The following is a 27,319-nucleotide window of genomic DNA, read 5'->3' as shown; positions in this document are numbered from 1 at the left end:
CTTCTGGGAAACTTTGTTGCCAAGAATTTGTCCAAATCTTCATTCTTTTCTTCAGTTCCCACTTTTCTTTGCCTACCCAGAGAGAAGTGTTATCTCTGTCAGACTGTCTGCGAGAACCCCATGTGTAATTTTGGGTTCTTTATGGCTTATGCCCCGTAGGACAGAACGATGAAGACGGGAGCGAGAAATCAATAGCAACACACGAATAGAAACTTCAAAATCACTAAACTTTTAATAGAGAAAGAGAGAGAGAGTTGACACGGCCCGACGGAGTTCCGTGCTCAGAGGTATTGGCCCCAAAGTCTGGCGCCCCTTTTGGTATTTCTTTATCATTAATCATTTCAAAGTACAACTCCCGGGGGACCTCTGCTCTCAGACTCTGCGTCGAGATGCTCTGCAAAGTGAGGCCCCAGGGCTTTTATAAACTCAAAGGGATGCTCAAAAGCAGAGCCCCAAAAGCATTCAGTTCAAAAGCACTAAACCCAAAAGCATATGCTCTCAAAAGCTAGTGCTGGGACTCCCAAAAGTAGCCAGCGTAATTTCCGGAGATCGTACAGCCTGCCATGTCAGCACAGCAGCGCAATTTCTGGAAACCTGTACAGTCTTGCCATGTCAACAGAGGGTGCACAACGCGGGGGTTGTCCGTACGGCCTGACACGTCAGCAACCTTCACGCAATTCCCTTTTTAATTTTCCTTGTGTTCCCAGGGCCCCATCGTACGGGACCCAATAAGTTGTTCCCCCAATAAGTTTTTCTTATAACTTTAAATCTTGTAAGTCTCCAGGTGGACATGCCACGTCATCATTTTGTGACAGCCCGCCTACGTGGGCCATGTCATCAATTTTGTGACATTTTGTTTACCTATTTGATTTATTGCCAGGTCAATTCTGTTGTTTTTAAATAGAGATCCAAGTTGGCCTTTCACTTAATTTAATACCTTGTTTTGTAGATAGGTATGTGTCTCTTGATTGTGCTTTTTGTGCAAGTATTTGAGCCCTTCTTATAGATTTGTGCTAGTGTTTAGGCCCTTCTTATAAGTATTAAGTTCAGACAGGTTTTTGCAGAGAAGTTATGATTCATCTAGCATAAGAGAGAGCATCTTAGTTGAACTGTTGCTGGCAAAGACAATGAATCAGACCCCCCTCCACTTCCTTCCCTGACGGGCCCGTCTTCCCCCTCTGTCTTTACTGATTCCCCATGTCCCCATCTAACGTTGTATTGAGCACTTCCTAGTTTGGCAATTTTGGTAATCTTTTTTCTGTCTCTATGTTTTGCAGTTGTGAAAAGTGGGTCACAAAAGTCTGTGGATCAAGCATTAGCGAAGATTAAAGATGTACTTCACAGGGTAAGATTTTTGGCTCTTACCTCAAATCTTCTAGATAAAAGCATGTCCCCCCCCCCCCCCCCCCCCACCCGGGCGTGCGCGCCGTCGCCACCCCCGAATGCCCAAAAACAAAAGAAGAAGGAAAAAAAACCCCACCCAAATTCTCTTCCTCCTGCTCTTCCCTCTTTCATTGCAGGCGCATAAAGGAAGAACCAGAACTGCATTTTGAATGATGCTTCTGATCAGCTACGAGGAGTTTTACATGGCATGCTAGGTTGGTTAGGTTGGGTTCATTCTCTAGAGTCAGTACGCAAGGTTTTACGTAGCATGTTGAGGCAGTACATGATTATGCTAACTGAAATACCTCATTTCAAATACTAGAAAACAACTACTCAATAACTGAACTGAAAAGAGAGTGAAAGAGAGGGGAAGACTAGAAGTAGGATGAGGCAGTTTTGACGGCCTCTGGCCATACTCCTTCTCGACTTTAACAAGGGTTATGATAGAGCAGATTGGGAATTTGAAGAGACGACCATGAAGCGTATGAGATTTCCCATTTGGTTGGATTGCTGGGCTTGTAGTCCTTTACATCTCTGCATCCAGTGCTGTTACCATTGGTGTCTTCCATCAGCCTTTTGCACTTTCGCATTTCTGTTCAGTTACTTCCTATCACCTTTCTTTGCGGCCGCTCTCTCTGCCTTTTTGTGACGACAAATTGCTAGAGTTTGTGTTTCTAAGTTGACGCCGAGGTTCCTAGGCATGCTATATTGAAGGATGTAAAAATTTGTAATTGGAACAGATCTCGCCATCGATAGAGATTAATGTTCAGTCCAAAAAACCCGTACAAACTTGCATATAGATATTGAAAACCATTTAGGTTCGTGGCCATCTAATCAAGTAAAATAGGAATGTAATGCACATTGTGGCCATTTTAAGACATTGGAAAGGTCAAATGCAGCAGGGATGGACTGAAGGGGCTTTTTCCTTTGCTAACTTCTATTTCATGAATTTATGGAGTTCTTGTAATTGCTAACTTGTCCATTGTTGAAGTTTGATTCGTGTGGCTAGGAAGACACCGGGTCTCTGCCTGTGAGAGTTCTTAGGGTAGAGAGAGTGAAAGTAGAGTTGCTAGTCTAGAAAGAGGGGATTTGATGTATTTGATGATAGTGGGATTTAGAATTTATGATAGAAATGATGCTTGCAAGAGTTTATAAGTGCTCATATACCAAAAGTAGAGCTGATGATAGAGTAACCATAGATCTCAACGTACATAGGTGAGTGTCACAAAGTGATTACGTGGCGGACAGCAGAAACCCTAATTTCTGCCAGAAACCCTAAAATTCCTGCAAACCCTAATTTTTGCCAAAAACCCTAAATTCCGGAAATCGCGGAGGCGGATTATTAAAAAAAAATAAAAATAATTTTTTTTTTGGAAAATGATGAGCGACTCCAATTTTGCTTTTGCTTTTTAAAAAAAAAAAAAAAAGAGAAAAGACTCTCAAGAGAGAGAGAGAACTGATGCTTTTGATTTTAAAAGCTTTTGGGGCTCTGCTTTTGGGCATCCCTTGTAACCTTTAAATTAGTGGTGAGGGCCTCACTTCTCAGAGCATCTGGACGTAGAGTCTGAGAGTGAAACCCTAACCGCTCTCTTGTACTTTGATGATTGATTAATACAAAAAGAAATACCGAAAGGGGCGCCAGTCTTTGGGGCCAATATCTCTAGGCACGGAACTCCGCCGGGCCAGTGCAAATCTATTGTGATTTGTGAATTGTTTTGAAGTGGTTATTTGGTGCTGTCGCGGTTGATTCTTGACTTGGAGTGTCCAAGTTTGTTACAGTGGTATCAAAGCACAGCCGATTTCTCTTCTACGGGAAATCCGATCCCCGAATTTTTTTTTCCGCGGCACCTATGGCTTCAGGCAATGATCAGGCGACTCCCTCTGCATCTGGAGATGCGGGCTGGGATCACAACGAAGATTGAGACAGAGAGTATGGCCCGCCTTGGCCTACTTAGGCGGAGCGGCGAGAGATAGAGCGTCGCCAGTTGATCAGCGAGGCAACAATGATGATGCTCAATTTTGCCAAGGACCCGAAGATGGCAAAATATATGAACCAGACCTCTTTGGAAGAGGTACAGATGGAGTGGCAGAGAACCACAACACCACTCCCGAAACCCGCTCTCAAGAAACCTTCTGCCTCTAAGAAATATACGGAGAAGGAACTGGAGAACGTGGTTAATGCACGGATTGCTCAGCTTTTCGACGTGCAAAAGAAAGGCAAAAAGCACGGCAAAAAGCAGAACAAAGGTACTGACTTCCCGGGATATTTGGGTCGTCAGTCGACATTCGACAAAGCAAAGAAACGGAAGAAGCGTGTTCGATTTGAAGGAGTACCCAGTTCTTCTTCTTCTTCTTCTGACAAGTCTTCTAGCTCCTCGGATTAGAGCGAAGAAGACAGAAAAAAGCAAAAAGCGAAGCAAGACACAAAGCTTCGGAACGGGCAAGAAAAAGGCAAAGAAGGCTACATCTCGCCCAGAGACTGACAGTTCTACTGAGGACTCGTCTACAGACAGCTCAGATTCCGATGACGGAAAGTTTTATGCGAACAAGAAGAATTTTTACAAAGCCAACCAGTATGACTTTCTCGAAGATAAAAGCAAGAAAGTCCGAGAGTTTAAGGAAGGTGGCCACTCGATCAAGTTTGATACTTTTCAGGATACTCAGATGCTTCGAAGGCTTTGTCTTTTATACAGCAGTTTGACATCGCTTTCGCGGGAGGACGCTATTCAGAGCACTCCAAGATTCGGAGAGCTGCCTCTTACTTTGAGGGGAATGCTCGTACTTGGTGGTCCACGCTTCTATTAAGCAAGACTGTGCCAGTTACATGGCTGAAATTCAAGAGGCTTTTTATTTCTTCTTGGTTGACTCAAGAGTTTGAGCGAGATATACGAGCTGCTTGGAACCATCTCCGGATGACCAAGAGCGATACAATGAATTCTTATTGTGAAAGATTCTGGAGCTCTTTTCTACCCGCCTCTTCATTCAGAGAACAGATTGAGCGGTTTACCTTGGGTCTACCTACAGAGATCCGAGATCACTGCTTGGAACAGAAGTCAGCTTCTATTCAGGAGTTGATGAGTCATGCGAAGCGGGGCTTTGCCATTCACTTTGGCAGTTTGACCTACCCCACAGATGAGGCCATGACACAACGAGCCGAACAGACTTCTGGGAATGAAAGTAGAATGAAAAAGAGCAACCCAGAGAAAAAAAAAGGATGCACGACCCAAGCTTACTCCTGAGGAGAGAGCTCGCTTCATCAGAGAGGGGAAGTGCTTTGGATGCGGGGAACATGGACATATTTCCGCGAAGTGCCCTGATAAGGCACAGAAAGAACAGAATGATAAAGACGACGACAGGTCTGAGAGTTCAAGAGCAGCTGAGGAATGTGGCAGAAAAGGCAGATAGAAAAGCAGAACTGGTACCACATGGCGTGGGACTTGCACCGAATCAAATGAATGAAAGTACAAACTTTGCCGTTTTTTTTTGGGGCAAAGTGAAGGATCAGGAAGCTCTTTTGAAGGAGCCAAGGCCAACTTCTTTTCACTTGGAATTGGCGGCTCGATTTGGAACTGCGCCCGACAGACTGACGCCACAGGCGGAGGTAGTTCGACTGGCACTCGGATGGGATGTTGCCATTACACCGAGCATTGGCAAACTTCGTTTGCAATGACAGGGGTGTTCAGGGCACGTGAGTGACGTTCTACTCGGGATCCCTTGGTACCACAAGAACTACGCCGTGGTTGACTACCGGGCCGAGAAAGCGACTTTGATAAATGAAGGGCTTAGAGATTGTACTTGATGAACTTCAGTTTTCTTACTCATTCTTTTGGGAGAACTGAACGATGGATAAAGGTTGAATATGTTTTGACCTGAAGAAAAGAACGCCAAGATTTTTTTCTCCACGCTCATGCCGATTGCTTTTGAGAGGGCCTGAAGATCATACCATTGATCTGATATCTGGAAGCACGCCACCGAATCGGCCACCTTATCATGTGAGCCGAGTACAGAATGAAAAGATTATGAACTCAGTGAAAGACCTCTTGGAAAAGGGTCTTGTCCAGCCTAGTACTTCACCGTATTGCTCTCCAGTGTTGTTGGTTTTGAAGAAAGACGGATCTTGGAGAATGTGCATCGATTATAGCACTCTCAACGAAATCACCATCAAGAACAGATTTCCGATTCCTAGGATCGATGATATACTCGACAGGTTACAGGGATCCTCGTGCTTTAGCAGGATTGACTTGAAGAGTGGATACCATCAGATCAGGATAGCACCAGGAGATGTCTACAAGACAGCTTTTCGGACGACTTTTGGGTTATTTGAGTTTTTGGTGATGCCTTTTGGCTTAACCAATGCTCCTGCGACATTTAACCGGATGATGGATAGGATTTTTCGAGAGTACAGGCTATTTGTTGGCACTTTCTTTGACGACATCATTGTTTTCTCCAAGAATGAGGCAGAACACAGAGATCATCTTTTTCAGGTCTTCCAGGCATTACGAGATCACAAGTTAGTGATTAATGCAAAGAAAAGTGAATTTTTCCTACCAGAGATACACTTTTTGGGACACATTGTGTCAGCAGTAGGAGTGCGAATGGACCCGGCCAAGATAGAGACTATCCGTGATTGGCCCGATTTGAGGAATGTCCATGAAGTTAGAAGCTTCTTGGGACTGTGTTCGTACTACAGGCGGTTCATACGAAACTTTGCAGAGGTTGCTTCCCCTTTGCATACCTTGACACAGCAAGGAGTACCTTTTTCGTGGGGACCCACAGAGGTGACTGCCTTTCAGACATTGAAAGAGAAATTGACTACGGGACCTATTTTGACTTTGCCGGACTTGCAGAAGTCATTCGAAGTATATTGTGATGCTTGTGGTCGTAGTCTGGGTGCGGTCTTGATGCAAGAAGGCCATGTCATAGCTTACGAGAGCCGTTTGTTCTCTAGGCCGGAGATGACAGCACAGATTTATGAGAAAGAGCTTTTGGCGGTTATCCATGCTCTTACTCAGTGGCGGCATTTCCTACTCGGAGCGGATTTTACTGTCTTTACAGACCATCAGAGTTTGCGCTACTTCTTGTCACAGAAGCAGCTTTCGGAAAAGCAGATGCGGTGGGTGAACATCTTGTCACACTTTCACTTCCAGATTGTCTATGTGCAGGGACAGAAGAATGTGGTGGCAGATGCTTTGTCTCGGAAACCATTGGTTCTGGCTATTTCCGCGATACATCATAGGAGCTTCGAGGATATGGTCGATCAGTATGCCACAGATACAAGTTTTGCAGATATTTTCACACGGATACGGGATGGGGAGACAGTAGCTGGATACTCCCTTCGGGAAGGCTACTTGATGAAAAAGACTATGTTGTGCGTTACACAGCCGTTGAGGGAAAAGGTTATGACTGATTGCCACTGTCCACCTTTTACGGGTCACCGCGGCATTGCTACCACCATGAAGGGGTAGAGAGAGATTTCTTTTGGCGGAGACTGAAGAAGGATGTGGAAGAGTTTGTGCGTAGTTGCTTGGTATGCCAGAAGGTCAAGTTTGACAGGCATAAAGCACAGGGATTGTTACAGCCTTTACCCATACCCACCCGCCCCTAGGAAAGTATTGAAATGGATTTCATTTTTTTTGATCTCCCGAGAATACAGAATGATCACGATGATTTTCCGATTACATGGCACGCCTGAGACGATTGTCTCCGACAGAGACCCCAGATTTATGAGTTTGTTTTGGAAGGCAATTTGGGAGAACATTGGCACGCGGTTGCAGTTCTCGTCATCGTTCCACTTGCAGACTGACGGGCAATCTGAGATTGCCAATTCAGTGATTTTAGATTTATTGAAGTCTTGTATCTCACATCAGAAGACTCAATGGGAAAAGAACTTACCTTTGGTGGAATTTGCCTACAATAACACGATACACTCTTCGACGGGGAAGACGCCATGAGAGATTGTTGAAACTGCTGCGAAGGTTCCATCCTTCCTGAGCACGAAAGATTAGAAATTTGAAGCGGATGAATATTCGCGAGATTTGGATACGGCTTTTGCCAAGGTTCGCGAGACTTTACAGAAGTCTCAAGAACGACAGAAAAAGACAGCGGATCGCCATCGTCGCGACTGGAAACTGAAGGAGGATGATTGGGTGCTCTTACTTTTGAGAAGGCACGCCTAAGAAAGAAAAAGGGAAAGGAGAGGCTTTTTCCAAAGCTTAGTATGTGATACTACGGACCTTTCCAGATTACTGACAAGATAAATGATGTCTCCTTCCGATTGAAACTGCCAGATACTTGGAGGATTCATAATGCATTGCATGTGAGTCTCTTGAACCCTGTTAAGGGTGATGTGCCTGATGATGGGGAGCCTGATGAGCAACCCAAAGTGGAAGAAAACGAGGAGATCCTTGTTCCTGAACAGATTTTGGCACATAATGATACGAAGAAGGGTAAAGTCCGAAGGCGGTTCTTGGTTAAGTTCAAGAATTTTCCTGCATTTGATGCGAAGTGGATGGAGGAGGAGGACCTAGCAGATACTCCTCGGATTGTGAAACTTTACCTCGATGTTTTGGTTTAGCATAGTCTACTCCAAACGGAACCCAGAATTCAGCTTGGCCGGAGATCTGGTGCAGTGGGATGCACAAGAGGGGAGTCACTCCACTCCTTTGTCAACAGATGCCTCGATTTTGATACTAAAGTCACTGATGTCTCTTTGAGCTTCAGGGATACTAAGAGCTGACAGTATTCTGCTGGATGACTTTATGAAATGGAATTCCTGATTATGATACTGATTTGTTCTTGACTTCTTGTGAGTGCAGGAACTGATGCCGAAATGACTGCAGCATTTTGGTCTGATTGATCTCGAATAGACATGGTTGCAATAGGGGTTAGTCAATCGGACATCGATGAGGTCCCGATTGGACCTAGATGTGATTGCTAGCTACATTGCCGATAAATCATGGTCTAAGATCCGAATGAATGTTGAATGTCATGTGATGTCCTGTGATGTCTGGTGATGTCCTGTGATGTCGTGTGATGTGACTGTCGATTTTGTACATGTGCTAGATGTGCGTTCCTAGTACGTAGGTACTAACAGTCAGTGTCTGCTAAGACGGTTTATGGCTTTTGTCGGTTTTGCAGGCGTAATCGCGGTCGATTACAATGCTTTCAAGAGGGGGGTATGTCACAAAGTGATTACGTGGCGGACAGCAGAAACCCTAATTTCTGCCAGAAACCCTAAAATTCCTGCAAACCCTAATTTTTGCCAAAAACCCTAAATTCCGGAAATCGCGGAGGCGGATTATTAAAAAAAAATAAAAAAATATTTTTTTTTTTGGAAAATGATGAGCGACGCGAATTTTGCTTTTGCTTTTTTTTTATAAAAAAAAAGAGAAAAGACTCTCAAGAGAGAGAGAGAACTGATGCTTTTGATTTTAAAAGCTTTTGGGGCTCTGCTTTTGGGCATCCCTTGTAACCTTTAAATTAGTGGTGAGGGCCTCACTTCTCAGAGCATCTGGACGCAGAGTCTGAGAGTGAAACCCTAACCGCTCTCTTGTACTTTGATGATTGATTAATACAAAAAGAAATACCGAAAGGGGCGCCAGTCTTTGGGGCCAATATCTCTAGGCACGGAACTCCGCCGGGCCAGTGCAAATCTATTGTGATCTGTGAATTGTTTTGAAGTGGTTATTTGGTGCTGTCGCGGTTGATTCTTGACTTAGAGTGTCCAAGTTTGTTACAGTGAGAGGGAGAGATAACACACGAAAAACGAATATGAGGCACCTAGATGTAGTGCAAACCCCATTTATATGGACAACCACTTACAAACGACCCTTCTCTGCACCCGTTTCATACTGTTGCTTTTGTTTTGCTGCTCTGCGGTATTTCTCATTGTCCCGTTGGCTTTGAAAAGGGGCTCGGTCAGGATTCCCTTGAATTACTCCTTCTTTGCCTTTTGTGTTCGAAGTGGTGTGTACTGCCTTCCAATTGCTGTCGCCAAAGATGTGACCTCGTGCATTGCGTAAACTTGCGGTTTCGTTGCAGTGGAATCTCCTTGGCTTCCTCTCACAGCAGGGCGCTTGGTTCTTGTGAGGCAATCGTCAACTGAGGGTGCCAGCAGGTGCTTTTAGAGGCACCAGAGGCCTGTAGGAATAGCATAAGAAGGAGGCGCCTTGCTTTTTCTGGAGAAAGGGGGCTGAAAATAGGGAAAATCATTGGCTGCTCAGAATAGGGAAGAGGGGGTGCGGTTTATGCCAGATTTGGCCATCCAGATGGGGCGGCTGTTTTTGACCTATTTAAGGCATGTGGCTGCCCACTTGTTAAGTGGAGGGCAGGCCACCTTTCAAAAGGGTATGAACCTGTTTAAAAACTCAGTAAAAACCTATGAGCTGAAAACAATGCTTACACCAACACACCCTAGGCGTCCTTGGATGCAATGTCATGCATAGATATAGATGTAGACTCCTTTTGTGGGAAAGCATCTGCTTTCCCGGAAAGCACTCAAAAAGAAACCTGCTTTTTAAAAAGCATCTACATATCTTCAAAGCTTCTCAGAATCCATCTTCATTTATGTGCTTGCATCTTGCGAGTAACTCTTACTCAGTTTGGATTCCCCCCTCGGACCGTGGAATATTTCCTAATCGATGCTCCTGTCACTGTCACCCATCTTGTGACGCATCAAGAATGTGCATCACCAGGTCTCTCCCCTTGAACTTACGGAACAACTCCTGTTGGATGCTTTATGCCACCCATCATATGACGCCTTAGAGATGTCCGTTCTTGATGGCTTTCTTAGTTCTTATTGATCTATAGCTCCTAACTCAATAGTTCTCAAGTGCACAATTTAAATAGTTCTAATTTCATTAAATAGAAATTACTTAGAAAAATAAGAAAATAGCCAATTTAGCAACATCCCTCTAGCTTCTAGACAGTTGTCCTCAATTGTAGTGCCTGTACATAACCATCCGAAATCTCGGAATAAGGTGCTCATCCCTGCTCGGTCATCCATTGAGCATCGGATTCCAAAGTGGAGTAGTTCTTGAACTTTACCAAATACTTCCATGTAATCTTTCTTGTATAAGTGGCTGCTCCTGAGGATGAATGATCTGCTCCAGTTGGAGTATCTCTTATGTTTCCTCAACCTTAGGGGGTTCCTCAACAATAGGATGACTCGGAGGCGTCCCACATATGACGAAGTAAACTAACATGGAAAACACTATGGATCCTCCAATGAGGCGGTAGCTCTAATCAGAACGACATCATTCACTTGGTCAATAATCTTAAACGGCCCATAGTAACGGTTGGAAAGTTTAACCACCTTGCCCTTATGAGTTGCTTGCTTCTTCAGTCTCGCCTTCTCAAACTTGAGTAAGACCAATTGATTGATTGTCAAGTCTAAATTCCTTCTGCGCTTGTTTGCAACTTTCTTATGTTTTTCTTGAGAGCGTAATATTGCTCTGTTGACTTGCCCATAGGCAGTGTCCAAATCTGTGACGAACTCATCCTTTGCTGCAAATAACTTACTTTTAGTTAAAAGGGTTGGTGGAAGCACAAGCTTACCATAAAGAATTTCAAAAGGAGCTTTCCTTGTAGAGGAATGTACGATATCGTTCTACACGTACTTGACAAGAGGCAAATACTTTTCCCACAGTCTGTCTGACACGTAGGATTTTTGCTTGCATGGTCTAGTTGTATGGGAAGCCTCTGCCTGCCCTGGCACAGATCCAGTGCAGCCCTTTGTAGATGACAAAGTAGTAGCTTGAGCTATCCCTTACAGAATAGAATAGTGGCTTTTCTCTTATTAGACATTTTCCATCCTCTGACGGCTCAACATGAAGGGAGATTCATTGAGAATTGGTGTAAAATTGAGCATTCACATGCTTTTAGTTATGCAAGCTGAGCATGCAGGTTTGGCATTTGCAATAAGTGAATGGTGTAAATGATTATACATCGGTAATGAGGCTAGGTCCGCTCTGGTCCAGTGAATGGCATTAAGAAATCCTCGCAAAAGAAATTTGTTCTTGTCATTGTCAGGTGACCTTTGGAGAGCGGTTGTTTTACTTTTTCAGTTGCTGCCGTAGGGAACACGTCATTTTATGTTTTCTTGTCAGGTTTATATCCTCTATTTTGTGACCTGTTTTGATGATGGTAAAATTCTTACTAGACTCACCATCATCTCATGTGCCTGATAGGGTCAGCCAGTGCGGATAGCAGAAAATAGCTTATAATATCATATACAATGGTCTCTGGAAATATAACTTTGTTTTGTGGACAGTAACTACACATACAATTTAGTTTATCGTCAATCAAGTAGTGGTTTATTTATATGTTCTTGTAAGTCCTGAAAAGATTTCAATGCTATTTTACTCTCGTTTGCAGGCAGAAAGAATTCCGGACCTGCAGTATAGTCATTTCATATCTCTGCCACTCGCTTCACATGAAGGTCTTGTGGAGCAATTGAGGCGCTTCAGAAAGAATGTTTTGAATGAGGAAGAACAAGCAAACAGTTATGTGAGCTGGTTTCCCGAAACTGCTGAGAAGGAAATCTCTATTGCAAATGCAGTCAAAACCACAGACAAAGCATCTAAAATAAAATCCAGTCGAATATTGGATCCTGACCTGGAAGCTTTTTTCAGTGATGAGGAGTCGTCTGATGATGAAAATGAACTCCGTGAAAGTCCACGTAAGAGGGTAATTCATGTGTTCCAGTTGTATTTTCAAGGTCATCCAAATGTTGAGCAAGGTTCCATTTATGAATTTGTTCAAGGAAAGGGTGCTGAAAAGAATGATCTCCTAATATGTATGTCCCAAGACTGCTTAGAGAGTGCAATCAGCTCCTTTCCACCTTGTGGTAGTTGACAATAGAAATTGTTTTATAAAGGTTTCCATGTTATTTTCAGAAGTTCTCTTTAGTATTCACTTAACAGCGCTAGAAGTGAGGGTAAGACTCCCAGAAATCTGTGCTTTGAGATGTGTCCAAAGACTTAAATCCAACCGAAGATGGAAATTTGAAAACTTAGTCCTTAGCATGATCCTTAATCATTTCATATCTGTTGTGTCGAATTATCCTGAGAGCATGACATCGACTTGCTAGTAGTTTTTGTGGCTTTTACTTGTGATGAGTGAAGAAGTACAAAATTTGAATGGCGGGTCAGTAGTCATGCTTTAAGCCTTTGAGACCCATAAAAAAATGTCATTTCTAAGGTGTTTGTCAAATGTAATACATGTGTTTTTCCTTTTTGGCTTATGCAAGAACTCATTAACATGGTGAAAATTGCTTATCACAAAAAGTTGGATGGATTTTGCAGTTGCTAAAATAAGCAACTATCTTTTCATAAAGCCGGAAACTGTTCATATCACTGTCGTGATGTTGAAACTTTTCACTGATGAAAGTGTCAAAGCTGCAGCTGATGTTCTGGAGGTATGAGTTTGGTAATTTTGCACTTATGAAGTTGTGATGACAGAGATCATGGTGATCAAATTTCAGTACGTACAAGCCCTTAAGGTTTGAATTTATGTGTTACCAACCATTCTGGTCACACACACTGGTTTGAGATCACTGCATGTGCAAATTAAATCTGAGACAACTCATAATTGTCGAGGGGCATACATAGAGTCTGATTCTTTTCTTTAGTTCCATATTTTTGCTCATCATGCTTTGGAAGTCATGTCTCTGCTTGTGGATGCAGTCTAATGGCAGTGGTTTTTGTAGGGACTCCAATCTAAAGTGCTGGAAATTCTGGATGGAAAGGAACCTAAAGTATTCCTAAGAGGAGTAGTAAGTATTAAAATAATAGGAGGCTTTTATCTTGATCTGCTCTTTTGAAATTTTTTTAACTTCACGCAGTTTCACCATACTGAAATAATGTGTGTTATTACAAAATGTTAATGACAAAACTTGTAGGAGGATGTATGTGGTACTCATCTAGCAACCGTCGTCATCTGCTTATAGGAATTGAGGAACTTATATTAAGATGGTGGTTAGGAAGTATGTCATTTCATGTCCCTTATGGTCCTTAATCTGTCTATGTTGAACCTCTTATAGGATGTACATGATGCACCCTTAACTATTTTTTGCCATGCGCTTTGAATAGGAATTGGTTGATTAAATGTATGTACCTTCACAACTACTCTCAAGAAGGTTTGGAGTGAAAAGTCTCATAGTACTCTACTACAAATGAAGTGCCTCTCATGACACAGACAAGATTGGATTGAGCTCTATCATGAGACCTCAGAAAGTCTTGGATTGGGGGTCATATACTGCCCTATGCTACTTCTTTTGGGAGGGCATGAAAGTACACAGATTAATAAAGAAATGAGGAGGACAATAGTGATGATGATGACAGGGAGGCTGGAACACAACAGTACTACCATAGTCAGCGCTGTCTCAGGAAACCATGCTGTGTTGGAGGAATCCTGCTTATGGGGGAATTCAATTCATGGACACAGGGCAGACAAAGGATCTAGAGATAGAGATGTGATTTTGAGGATCTAGAGATGATATCGCATCCGTGGTTGATGACACAGGGACCAAGAGGGTCTTGGTGGACAGGGTAGGAGTCAGCATTGGATATGGAGGGCACCTACTATAGCTTGGATCGCTTCACTATCTTGTTATATTTTCGCTTCCAAGTTCCGCCACTAGGGGGGACAATCTCACAAAAAAGTGATGACGTGGCATGTTTGATGAGTTTGGCCAAGACGACAATTGGGGGGTTAGCATTTAAAACCTAACCTCGATAACTTGCAGATTTTGGCGAGTGGCCCAAAAGGGGTTACGGTGAAAAACCTAACCCTACCCAACTGACAAAACCCGACCGAGGGGCCTAAAACCCTTAAAGTAAAGCTGCACCCCAATTTGCGAAAAGAGTGATGATGTGGCAATGCTATATGGATTTTCGCGTTTTGAGTTGATTGTTGACGTGGCACAACGTATGGATTTCTGCATTTTATGAAGCAACCCTCTAAGGCACCAGCTTTTGGGGAAGGAGCTTTTGGACTCGTAGCTTTTCATAGCAAAGGTTTTCATTGTATGCTTTTGGCAAAGGGCCTTCAAATAAGTTGTTAGGGCCTTACTCTCGGTAGATTAGCTTGGGACAATTGTGAGAGAGAGAGGACCCTTGGACATTGTGTACTCTTGCAAAGCAATAATAAAGAAATACCGGAAGGGGTGCTAGTCTTTGGGGCCAGTGCATCTTGGCTCGGAACTCCAATTGCCGTGTCGACTCTCCTCTTCTCTCTCCCCCTCTATTCAAGTTTATTCAGTTGTTTGGACTTTTCTCACGTGTGTTGCAAGCTGCCTTACAATTTTGATGAGGACACCTCGTACTCTGATAGTTACGACTTAGATGAGTCAATGTATGGGAAGAAGAGAAGATATCGGTACTGTTTGAACCAATATGACCATCTCGAGAAGAAGGGCAGAAAGACTAAGGATTTTAAGGAGGGTGAGCAAGCACTCAAGTTTGATACGTTTTTAGGCTATAAGGATACCCACCGAGCTCTTGCATTCATACAACAGTTCGACATCGTCTTTTTGGGAGGTCATTTTTGAGAACACTTCAAAGTGTGAAGAGTGTCGTCTTATTTGAAAGAGAATGTCCAAACATGGTGGTCTCCTCCCTACTATTGTCAGGGTGAAAGTGGCTGAAATTCAACGCGTCTTCGCTTGTGCATGGCTTACGGAATACGAAGAGGATGTTATCACAACTTGGAATCATCAGAGGATGACCAAAGAAGACACCTTGGTCGCCTATTGCTATAGTTTTTGGGATACTTTTCTATGAGTCTCTTCTTGTAAGAAAATCACCTTCAAGCAACAAGTTGAGCGGTTTTGCACATGAACAAGGCACACCTGTGGAGAAGAGAGATCACTGGGGTAGAAAGAGACAGGACATCTGAGAACGAGAGAGAGAGAGAAAGAGAGAGAGAGAGATCTGGGAAAGGCTCTCCATGCTGATAACAATCTGCTCGTGCAAGTGACCAAGGATGGTCCGACATAGAACTGACATGCCCGATGGATAGACCCAAGGACACACAACTGCGACTGCTACTAACACTGCCAATTGCTCCTGCACACGAGACCATTATCACGATCTTGTCATGGGCTGTCCTAGCCTCCTGTGGAGCTGAGGCTCTGGCGTCTGGCATGAAAGTTGACCTGAAGGGAGAAGGAACCGGACGGGGCTGCCCTATCGTGTGGCTGCCCCATGACAAAAATGGATTTGCTCCTCTCGTATGCTTTCACTATGATGGAGGTGCTTTGCATCTGCATGTTCATAGCGCCTCCAAGCATCTGCCTCGGAAAGGAGAAAGAACCTGTTGCCCATTGCACAAGGCAAAAACACCAAGGCTACTAGTCCAAGGAGGCTGTCGGCTGCATGAAATACACAAGGGAGGGAGCTGCCCCAAAAACATTGGGCTGCCTCCCTCCTGCCCTCTGGCGCTAGCCTCAAGGGATTGCCCAAGGGAGGGCGCCCCACCCTGGTAGTGAACTGCATGCCCAATAGAGTGTCCCCCCCCCGCTCCCTATATAGGGAAAATATGTGACTGCCCGACCCAGCCCTCAACTCTCCACGACCTGGCATAAAATCCCAGAAATAGGAAAATAGGGTAAGAGAGTGGCTATTGGCCACTAGGACCCTGGGAAGTCACTAGACTGCAAGGGGGAAGAGTACCTTATGCACAAGGAGCCTGCATGGCTATGGAACTGAACCAAATCCCGAGTAAACATGGCTAGGTACAACCCGACATGAGAAACCTACCTCACACTGGTCGGACACAGCCACAAAACATCCCTCACTCCCTAACACCTATCCTTGGGAGAAACTTGGACCGACTGGTGGAATCCGACTGACGTGCAAACCAGCGAAGAATGGAGCCAACCTGCAGATCGCAGCCGAGGGACCTAAACCCTAAGAGAAGCAGCAACAAAAGAAGCTCCAACCAACTTATGGTCCCCGTCCGATGGGGCCTAAAGTAAAGCAGACCAACACACACACACACACACACACACACACACACACACACACACACACACACACACACACACACACACACACACACACACACACACACACACACACACACACACAAAGCGTAGAAGCTGATGGCGTGGCAACTTGCACGGAATTTTTGAATTTTGCGCTCACCATGTTGACATGACACAGTAGATTTCGCGTTTTGCGTTGACAAGTATTGACGTGGCAGTGTACGGAATTCCCTGTTTTGTGTTGGCAGCTTTTGGGCAAGATGCTTTTGAGTTTGAAGCTTTTCATGTAACTGCTTTTCATAGGCCAAGGGCCTTTAAATATGTGCAGAGGGCTGAGTCTGGTGAAGGTGCAGAGCGTGAGTATCGGCATTGTACCTAGTTCAAGTAATATAAAGAAATACCAAAAGGGGCGCCAAGGTTTGGGGCTAGTGCTCTCTCGAGGTGGAACTCCGCCACTCCCTTTCTTGTGTCGTACATCTCTTTCTGTTCAGTTGTTATTTGAAATGCTTAAAGTTGTCCAGTTTGTTCTTTTTCGTTGGCATGTGGTGCCTACCTCGTGACACCAAGGTTTGGGGCCAGTGCTCTCTTGGGGTGGAACTCCGCCACTCCTCGTCTCGTGTGTCGTGCATTTCTTTCAGTTCAGTTGTTATCTGTTCTTTTTCGTTGGCACGTGGTGCCCGTCCCCGTTACATAAGAACAATCACTTAAGTCATTGAATAAGTGACTTTGACATGCCAATTATAAAAAGTAGGTAGGGCAAATGGCAAAAGAATCTATAAAAGAGTCACTTGGCCTTTAGTTTTTGGAATTAGAACCCATTATCCACAGGGGCATCAATTGCCCATAGTACTCCAGCATCCGTAGCGTTTCTCAACACCATCAACATCACCTTCAGTACTCAGTGCTCACTATTCAGCCCAGCGTTTTCAGTATTCAGCACCAGCGTTTTCAGCCCATAGCCTCATTGCCATCAGCAACCTAGTGTTTTTGCATGAGTATTCAGCCCTAGCGTTTTTGCATCATATCAACATCAACATGAAGTAGCATTTAGCCATTGTATCGGCATTTGTGCAAGTAGTCGCTCTAGCAATAGAGCAAGGGGGCCCTTGAGGGTGGTTGGGACCCAAAATGCGGTGCCATGTGTGTGTGTGTGTGTGTGTGTGTGTGTGTGTGTGTGTGTGTTTAGTTCTCTCAAGTGAAGTAAAGTAACCTTGTGTTTGTGCGAAGTACTAGATCCGAGTTAAAATCCTTAAACCTCCGTTGCCTAACATTGCCTTCATGTATACATGCCAATGACCATCATTACTAGACAACACATTATCTAGAATGCATCACATGATACAATTACACAATCAGATTTCTATCCACTCATCTCATCCTCATTAGAACTCTTGATATTTTGGTGTGGCAATGTTAGCTATCACACCCAGATCACGTTGATCTCTCAGTGTTGTCTCGATGCACTAAGAGTATATACCCAATTTACCTCATCTAAATTGGAACTCTTGATGCACCAGATTCATGTGCTTGACAAATGCTACGCAAAGGACTCGAAATTAGTCATAAAAGATAGAGACCTAAACTTGGCCCATCTGAACGGTGCTTAGAGCGTACTTTGCTCGAATAGAGTTAAGTTCCAATTACAACCAAACAATCCCCAGATTGCAGCTTGCAACGTTCATAGGGTTCCATGTACAACTAAGCGATGCCCAGACCGAAGCTTGCCCCATTTAGAGGTTCAAAGTACAACTAAACGATCCCTAGACCGCGTAGTCTATGGCCATTCAAAGGCTTCCATTTAAAACTAAACGATCCCTTGACCGTTGTATGTATTGTTTCGAGGTCCATCAAACAATATTGAAACCAATATTACAGCCCTGGCGCATCTGCCCTCGCGCGTCTCCGAGGAGAGGATCTTGTGATACTCCTCGATTTTGAGAAGGCCTATGACAGAGTTGACCAGGACTTCCTCGAAAGCACTCTATGCAAGATGGGTTTCTTAGATGCTTGGATTAAAGGCGTGTTAGCTCTCTACAGGTGTTCGTACAGTCAGGCGTCGTTGGCAAGGGGAAGAGGGGAATGCTTCATCCTCACGTGTTCGGTCAGACAAGGTTGCCCTCTAGCCCCCTTCCTCGATGTGTTATGTCGAGGCGATGAGCAGATTTTTGACCTCTCAGATACCCAAGGATTCCAAGACTATGAGAACAGGAAAGCATTATAAGCTTTCAGCTAGATATTGTAGTCCGTTCTTGATCACAAAGAAAAGTGGCCAAGTTGCCTACAAACTGGCTCTTCCTTCGGATGTTAGTGTACATACATTATTTCATGTCAACCGCCTTAAAGAAAAACTAGGCGAAGCCGACGTTGTTGTGCCTATCGAGGAAAATGTATCGCAAGATATGCAAACTGAGTATATTTCCCGAGAACTAGAGGCAAGTTTAGATCATCGTACCCGTCATTTGCGCCGAAAGGCTTATGACGAGTACTTAATTAAATGGAAAGGTCAATTTGAAAGGTTTGCTACTTGGGAATCAGTTAGAGCTTTGAAAGCTCAGTATCCCCACTTTATTGATGAGGACATCAATGGTTCATAAGGGGGGAAGTATGTTATGTCCCGCTTATAGGAGAGGGGACCTATCTTAGACGCCATCGGGATGGGCGTCCAATGTTCGGCCGACTGTAGTGTGAACTTGGCCAGTGTAGCCGGTCATTATTATAAAAGGGAGGCCAAGGCCTCATTTGCAGTTATCGACCCCCACTTGCAGAATGCCAGTGGTTAGCCTGTAAGGCTAGGAGTACTCTAGGTCACCTAGAGGAGGTGAGGCTGGGTGGTATGGGATGCTCGGTCTTACAGGCATAGTTACCTGGGAATGCCACCCCATGGGCAGGGAACGTCGGAACGGTGTTTCGAGAGAGGGGGGGGGGGGGGGGGGTACATGGTCCGGAATGGCCAGACGTTCCGCAGAGGCTTTTGATACCGGAATGGCTGGGAATGTGCAGATTTTCAGATTTTGGTGATTTGTCTTGTGAGCCTTCCCCTTGTTAAACGTCCCTTCCCCCACCCCTCACCTTTACAATGCACACAAGCTTTCAAGGGCCAAAGCTAAAGCTTTACCCTCTCGAGTCTCGATTCTCAAGCTCTAGCCTCTTTCAAGCTTTCAAGCCTAGACTCTAGAGTCTACAAGGCTAAAAGCTCTCCCCCCCTCTCTCAAGCTCTCTCCCTTTCTCTCAACTTTCAAGCTCTCTCTCTCTCCCCCCTTCCCTCTCTCCCCCTCTAAGCTCTCAAGTCTACACGACACATGTTTGCCATAGTATAGGTTTAGAAGAAGGTTTTGAAACTAAGGCTAAATGGTCTTCAAATCAAGTGTTTTGTGAGTGTTAGAGTCAAAGGACTCTAATACTTCTATTCAATCACACAAAGCTTAAAATTGCATTATTTGGGTGTTTTTATGCCTCCCGTTCCGGACCTCTCCCCGTTCCACGAGGATCCAATCACCGTTCCCGTTCCGTGTTCCGGGTAACTATGCTTACAGGTGCACACCTATGTCCTTGGACGTTGGCCCCAACATGAAGGAGCTGCCGGATGGTGGCTATGGTCGGGTGGTTTGTCCGACGCGTGTCTGTAGGCGGTCCGTGTTACCGGGAGATCCACTCTGCTCCTTCGTTTCGTAAGCTATGGGCTATAGTGAGAGGAGAGAGAAAGAGCGCTGGGCTGAAAGCGAAGAGAGTGAGAGAAAATGCTGTGGGCTGAGGTCGTAGGTGGATGCCTGAAGAGACTCGGATACCAGTTTGAAGGAGAGAGATGCCCTGTGTGTACAGGCGATGGAGGTTCGATACACTCAGACGAGCAAGAGCGTGAGAGAGAGAATTCGACACAAGTACTTTCGTGTGCTAATCGGCACACCTTTCAACACAATGTTTTATTGTTTTTAGGCATGACATCATGCGAGTCACTCAGCTTGGCATTCCTTTTCTGCTCTCTTGATAGCTTCTCTTCTAAGAAGCAAGAGCCGAGCTGGACCGGAGGAGGATACCAAAACCTGAGCTGAGTCACGCATGAAATGCGGCGGGATCTGTGGCGCAAATGGCGGTGGGATTTGTGGGCTGCTGATTTGGCAGCCGTACGGACGCGGTGGCGTGAGAGTTGGACATCGGTGCTTTTTTGGTATGGCTATGAAAGTAGTTTGACTGTGCCAATTATTGTTAGTAGTTGCTTATAGGGGCGACTTGTAAAAGTTGGGCCAAATTGCCTTTAAATACGAGGGCTTGGGGGAGGCTTTGCAGTCTTGCGAGTTGTGCAGTTGCAGAGAGGCTCTCACCGGCAGTTGTTACTGTGAAGAATCAATCAGTAAAGTACCACGAGGGGCACCTTCCTCAGGGGCCAGTTCATGCGAGGGTGGAACTTCGCCCCACTGTGTCTTGTCTTCAGTGTTCAGTTCTCTTTCAAGAAAAAGTATTGTGTTGTTTTAGTTCAGTTCATGGTGGTGTTGTTCAGGTTTATAATCTTGTCAGTGACTTTGTTGGCTACAATAGTTTCCTCTATGGAGTGTCCGATCCATTTTTGCAGCAGCTGAACGTGGACGCAGCACCACCTCATGATTGTAAGGAAGAGTATACGAGTATGCGGAAGAGGAAGTAGAAGGCGAATCGGCACATGAAGAGAAAGGTGATGGAAGCGGTCCTAGAGGGGAGCGTGAGGCACAACAAGAAGGGATCGAATTCTCAAGGTATTTGAACATAAAGGCACCACCACCTCATGATGGTAAGGAAGAGTACGAGTATGCGGAAGAGGAAGAGGAAGAGAAAGTCGAAGTTGAAGAAGATGGAGGAGTCCCACATTGAAGAGGAAGGTGATGGGGGCGGTCCTATAGGGGAGCCTGAGGCACAACTTGATCCTCCAGAGGCTCAGGACAGAGCGAGGCATGAGGAAGTCCTCTTTCTCATGGAGCACTTTCTTTAAATTCACAAGATCCTCCGTATGTGAAACATATGAAGTCTCAACCAATGAATATAGTTTTTCGGCAATGGAAAGGATCGATCGACCAAAGTCAAAGATCAAGGTGAAGGTAAAAGCAAAGACTTTCAACAACAATAAGGGATCCAATTCTCAAGTTAGTCAAAGACAGATTTAACGGGAGATTCAGAAACAAGTGCATCAGCATTTGATGAACATGGGGCATTGGCCAGCTGTGCAATATGAGATGCCACCTTTTCTGGCTTTTTGCGCAGGAATCCAGCTTTTCAGAAATGGCCTTTAAGGGTGCTTTTGCATTGTTTGGTGTAGTTTTGGGTGGTTTCCTACGGAAAAATGTAGCGTGTTACAATTACGTATGGTTTTAGTTTTGTTTGGCGTTTTTGTTTTTCAAAAACTCTTAAGAATTGTAGTTATCTGTAATCATCATCTCCAATTCTTAGAACCAGAAATCCATTCTTAACTGAGATTTTGTTTAGTAGGATAGTCCACTCACATGCAGTATGAACCATCCTGTTTTTGCATTAGACAGCCTGGTGCTTGAGTTCTTGACAGCAGTGTGGATACGAGGGGACCACAAGTGGGAGTTGATCAGTAGCCTCAGCCTATGGTTTGTAGGGAGAGCCTGATGCTTCAAGCTCTTCCTGTTTTTGCACTAGACTGTCGGGTGCTTGAGTTCTTGACAGCAGTGTGGACACACAAGAGGGGGACCACAAGTGGGAGTTGATCAGTAGCCTCAGCCTATGGTTTGTAGGGAGAGCCTAATGCTTTAAGTTCTTCGAGGGGAGACCAGCATTGACAATTCATTCTTTCTGGCTTGAGCTGATTCACACTCTTAGAGGTTGTTATGATAGCATACTGTGCAGGTCAAACAGGGAGAGCCTGATGCTTCAAGCTCTTCCTGTTTTTGCACTAGACTGTCGGGGTGCTTGAGTCTGATGCTTCAAGCTCTTCCTGTTTTTGCACTAGACTGTCGGGGTGCTTGAGTCTGATGCTTCACACTCTTAGAGGTTGTTATGATAGCATACTGTGCAGGTCAAACAGGGCTGCGGGACAATGCCAGGCATTTATTTAGAGGTGGCGGTTCAGATCCTCCCTCACGGTAGACCATGGCATCCACTCACATTTCAAGCCATGGGTGTGGCTCTTTCCCCCTCCCATTTTATGATTTAGCCGTTGTACACACGTTGTTGATCATGGGAGAGTGTCCCCTTTTTCCTTTGTTTAGTGTATGCTCTATAGAGATACAGAAGATATATCTTGCTGGGCAGATTAAAAAACTAATAGGAGGATCGCAGAAAAAAAGAAAGAAATTAGATGGAGGCTCTGACGTGCCAGCTGTATGAAAGGGAGCTGGAGATGGAGGAGCATCACATTTGTATAGGCATGGTGTACTATGATATTTGAGGGAGGTACCACTGCTTGTTTTGGGAGGGTTTTGGGCCACGACAATGAGTCATGCAGTTTGAGGACCATAGGTGTTTGGGGTTCTTCCTCTTGGAGCTCCATCAATACTAGACAGCCATTCTGTGAGGAGAGACAGCCATACTAGACTAGTCAGCTGGGCTCATCCAGGCATAGCTTAATTACTAATCATCATCACACACCAGATACATGGGGCATGGGACATAGGGTGGGGACATTCTGCTACCATTCACAACATCCGCTACATGTTTCGGCCTTATTTGAACTTGTTCTTGTCAGGTGCAGCAAAAGTGTTTTAAGGATTTAGCTCGGATCTAGTACTCCGCACAAACACAAGGGTTACTTTACTTCACCTGAAAGAACTGAAGTGAATCAAATGAAAGAGAGAGACGCAAAGAGAGACGACACGACATGTGGGGTCCCACCCAAGTACTTGCTTTATTACTTGCATAAATGCTGATACAATGATCTAGATGCTAATGGGTACTTGATGCTACTGATGCTAGGTACTGCGGGAGATGCTGAGGGGTATTGCGGTAGATGCTTGGTACTTGAGAGGCCAAGTGCTGGGTATTGCGGATACTTGGTGCTTGGTACTGTGGGGTACTTTGGTACTATTGGTGCTTGGTATTGTGGGTACTCTGGCCACCGAAGGTACTTGGGTGCTAAGGACACGGAGGTCTTGATGATCCCTACGTTGAGCGAGGCCGAAACCAAGCCAAAATGCAAGGGTGCTAGATGCTGGGGTACTGCGTCGACGACGAGGGGTACTTGTGCTGCGGTGCTGTTGAGGTACTAATGGGTACTATTGGGGATACTTGGTACTGTGATGAGGAGGAGGTTGGAGGCTGATCTGCTATCGTGGAGGACGGCGATGGCTGAAAAACTGAAAACGCTGGTCCTGCTGGCTGATCTGAAAATGCCACTGATCCGCAAGGGCTGATTGCTGAATTCAGGGTGCTTAGGGCTGAAAAACGCTAGTGGGTGAGGCTGAGGGAAAACGCCAAGGGTGGCTGAAAACGCTGATGGCTGTTGGGTACTGTTGATACTGCTTCGTCTTCTGCCTCTTTTGCCTTCTCCAGCACCCAAAGGGCTTCTTTTATAGGTCTTTTAGCCATTTGTCCTACTTACTCTCAATAAATGTCATGTCAAAGTTACTTATTAATAAATGACTTAAGTGACTCTTCATATGCCTATATGCTTAAGTGACTTAGTTGTGCAAGTGAGGGTATGCAACTATGACCGGCATGGGCATGCACGTCCTTCTAGAGGCTCACAAAGTGCCAGGCTAGGTCCTAAACTAAGCTATGACTGACGCTAGAGTGTAGTAGAAGCTCGTCGACGTGGCACAAGTGCAATGCGCACGCGACAGTTCCTTTGTTTTACGTACAGAAGTTGATAATTTTTATATTTTTATTAGGTCTCATAGGCCAATCGAGCCTTTTGCTTATGCGAACGTAACTTTCTTCTTCTTTCTTCTTTCTTCTTCTCTTTTGAAAGTTCTGTCCCCTTAAGAGGGGAGTGTTGCTCGAGTCTTTCATCCAGTTAATTTAGGATTCAAGTTTTCTATTTAAAGTTGCTTTTATCATTGAAAGTGCTCAGCTCTTTTTCATCATAACACAGCTGAGGTAAAGCTTGTATAACTAAGGAGCCTTTTCACTGCATGTGCTTGTAAGTAATAAACAAATACAGGGAGAACGAGCCCAGGTTTTGGACAATCTTCTCTGAGGGGGACTCAAGCCTTGTGTTGTTTGTGGTTCTTGCTTGCAAATTGTCTGTTGTTCCATTGCCCTTCTGCTGTACGAGGGCCACTCTGAGCAAGTAATGAGAGCATGAGCTAGGTTGTGACCTTGACGTTATGCAGGAGAATGCCATGTTCATCTCATGGCTTTTGGACTTTCAGTCGTGAGATAGAAGGCAGCAGTCTAAGAAATTAGCTGTGGAAATGATAACAAACTGCAAAAGAATACAACAGGAGATAAAGAAATACAACATCTTTTTTCTTTTTTAAAGCCGTTCGAAGCTTCGCTTCGACTAGTTTGACAGGATTGCGCCCTCTCACCCACACCCACACCCACACCCACACCCACATGTCTCGATGCGCTTAGAGCCCCACCTTTACCACAAGGACAACTCCCCTTGACAGAAATGCAACATCTTACTTTATAACTTCGCAAAGGTGAAGTACCGGTGAGAAAACTCTTTACTACACGAGCAAGGTTGAAGTATTTGGGAGAAGCATTTGACTGAAGAAAATTGGGAGAGTAATACGAAGGAAGGTTTTAGAATTTAAGGACACTCAACCCTCACCTTTCCAACTGACAGGGGCCCAGATACCTTGTAGATGTAGCATGGGGGAAAAACAAACAATACTCTTCTTGCTATGAAGACGCAGTAAAAATTGAACAATTTTTAATTTCCCGTTTCACATCGGATCTCTTCGCACTGTCCATCATTGAGAACGTTTCATAGTTAAGTAATGTGGTACACTTCTTGCTTTTGTATGATGCAGGATTGTCTGCGTGGAAATCCTGCAGAGGCTCGTGTTCTGGCCATGAAGGTGATAGAGCCTGATAATAACAATTATCTTCAGCGGGCATGTCGTATCCTCTATGAGAAATTATGCATCGTGACACTTAACCAGTGGTTTATTTCTCCAATTTATGCGAGGCTTCAGAGAATACTAAGTTGTCAAGCTCTTTGAGGTTAAGAAGCACAATCACATATTTAAGCTTATAAAAAATTAAACACTAGGTGCGACGGTTTGCTTTGACTTGATAATCACTTAAAGGAGTTATGAAGCAGAAATCTGTGTCCTGTTTTTACTGCCTTACAAGTCTTGCTGGAGGATTATGGAAGGACTTTCTATAGAATTGTTTATAGGACTATGAAACTGTGCTTACCAGCTTGATAGGTTGATTCCCTTTTGCTTTCTGGATATTGCATAATTCATGTTGCTCAAGGTGAGAGTCTGAGTTGGGAGGTGTTACCACTACTGGCCTTCACAAATCCCTCAGGGCTATTAATGCTGTTTACCATAACAATAAGCAGATTTCATTAGAGATGCATTTTCAGAGGCCGGTCTTGTAGCTGTTGCAGACATGAAGCAAGAACTGACGGTATTGACAACCTCTTTTGTTTTTCATAAATTCTCTTGTGGTAAAATTTAGTCTCATTTCCACAGCCCTTGTGGTGTTTCGGTGTTTTTGAAGACATCCATGACAGCTTCCTTGTGTTTAGCATGTTTATTCCAGAGTGGAGAAGAGGGACGGATATCTTTCTTTAAAACTTTCTTTTGTTTTATGCCTTACGGCATCGATGATATGTGTGGAATGTGATATATATATTTACATATACATACATACACCCCCCCCCCCCCCCCCCTGGCCCCCCCCCCCCCCCCCCACACACACACACGTGCACTGAAACACCAGTCTTTTTCTCCCTTGTTGGTGCTTTGAAATTCTGGCTCTGAAGTTCCTGGAGTTATAAGAATGGCATGGATGTAATTGTGTGCAGCTACATGCGACGTTGATGAGTACATCACGTGGACGGAGGTAAGCTGTTTTGTTTGCAACTTTTTGAAGCAATGTGGTACAAATTTGGCAGCAGCTGTACTAATTAGATTCTTGACAACAAAATAGGTTGGGTAATAAACCATTTGATGCAAGGAAAATATTGGCAAAATATCGACTGCAAGATTGGGGAGAACACACTATGAATGAGGTGCATTTGTCTCAAAGGTTTTTATATGCCAAGGGTGGTTATTACCGTTGCTGTGGTTTCTTCCAACTGGCCTCAGCTGTCCCTCAAGTTTCTGCATAAGTGGAGGGCTCCTGGTGATCGACGCTTTTGTCTCTCAGATCATTCAATGTAGCAGAAGGTTCTGTTTTCCATGGGACTCAATTTTGTACAGCAAGGATCTCTCTCTCTTTCTCTCTCTCCCCCCCCCCCCCCCCCCCCCCCCCCCCCCCCCCCCGAAAAAAAAAAGAGCCACATGTAGGTGTCACGACCACCATGACGGACGAGTTTGGGAATGCAAGGGTAGCTCAAGGAGATGGTGATTTCCATGACCCACCCCAGGTGGAGTCGTGAGAATTTTGGAGCAAGAGTGCTGACAATGTGAGTATACCAAGAAACATAGCGGTCTCTTCCTTCATGAAACTCGCATTGGACAGTGGAGAGCTGTGGTTATTCTCTAGTTGATGAACATGTGTTATGCATCCCCAAATCTGTAAGTACTGCTTGGATCCCTCTATACATCTTCACATCAATAGTCTTTGTCGAAGACGGCACTACTTTGCTTAATTTGCGCGAGTGAGGTTCCCTTCAAATCTTTAGTGTTAGAGCAAACAATGTCTGTGCGATGGATGACATTATTCTGATTTTTTGTATTTTTTCTGATATTTGGAACATGCTAGCTAGGCAATCTAGTGATTCCTCAAAGAGAAAGGGAAGGTTCAAATGGGTTAGTGGGTGTACTTTGAATATGGGTGCCGATTTAGTGATTGCCCAGTGAGAGGGAAAAGACCTTGTTATAAGAGGATGTGTAT

At 44.6% G+C, this 27,319-nt stretch overlaps 1 protein-coding gene across 2 annotated transcripts in view; it reads left to right on the top strand.

Annotated features, from left to right (window-relative positions):
- Positions 1 to 27,074, top strand: part of LOC147431159 (uncharacterized) — a 64,401-nt gene extending 37,327 nt beyond the window's left edge. The window contains exons 7-15 of one of the 2 annotated variants that reach the window (XM_086493811.1): positions 1,278 to 1,345; positions 11,758 to 12,061; positions 12,687 to 12,799; positions 13,091 to 13,156; positions 25,279 to 25,369; positions 25,818 to 25,885; positions 26,286 to 26,323; positions 26,411 to 26,492; positions 26,569 to 27,074. In XM_086493811.1, the coding sequence (XP_086349937.1) occupies positions 1,278 to 1,345; positions 11,758 to 12,061; positions 12,687 to 12,799; positions 13,091 to 13,156; positions 25,279 to 25,369; positions 25,818 to 25,885; positions 26,286 to 26,323; positions 26,411 to 26,492; positions 26,569 to 26,643 (905 nt within the window). In that variant the 3' untranslated portion in view covers positions 26,644 to 27,074. Of the gene's footprint in view, positions 1 to 1,277; positions 1,346 to 11,757; positions 12,062 to 12,686; positions 12,800 to 13,090; positions 13,157 to 25,278; positions 25,370 to 25,817; positions 25,886 to 26,285; positions 26,324 to 26,410 lie in introns of both variants that reach the window. The other variant, XM_086493810.1, reaches the window with a different exon arrangement.
- The last annotated feature ends 245 nt before the right edge of the window (positions 27,075 to 27,319 follow it).

This window comes from Adiantum capillus-veneris, chromosome 21 (genome assembly GCF_014529385.1).
Source record: "Adiantum capillus-veneris isolate H3 chromosome 21, ASM1452938v2, whole genome shotgun sequence".
NCBI lineage: Eukaryota > Viridiplantae > Streptophyta > Polypodiopsida > Polypodiales > Pteridaceae > Adiantum > Adiantum capillus-veneris.
This window is presented reverse-complemented; position numbering and strand designations above follow the sequence as displayed.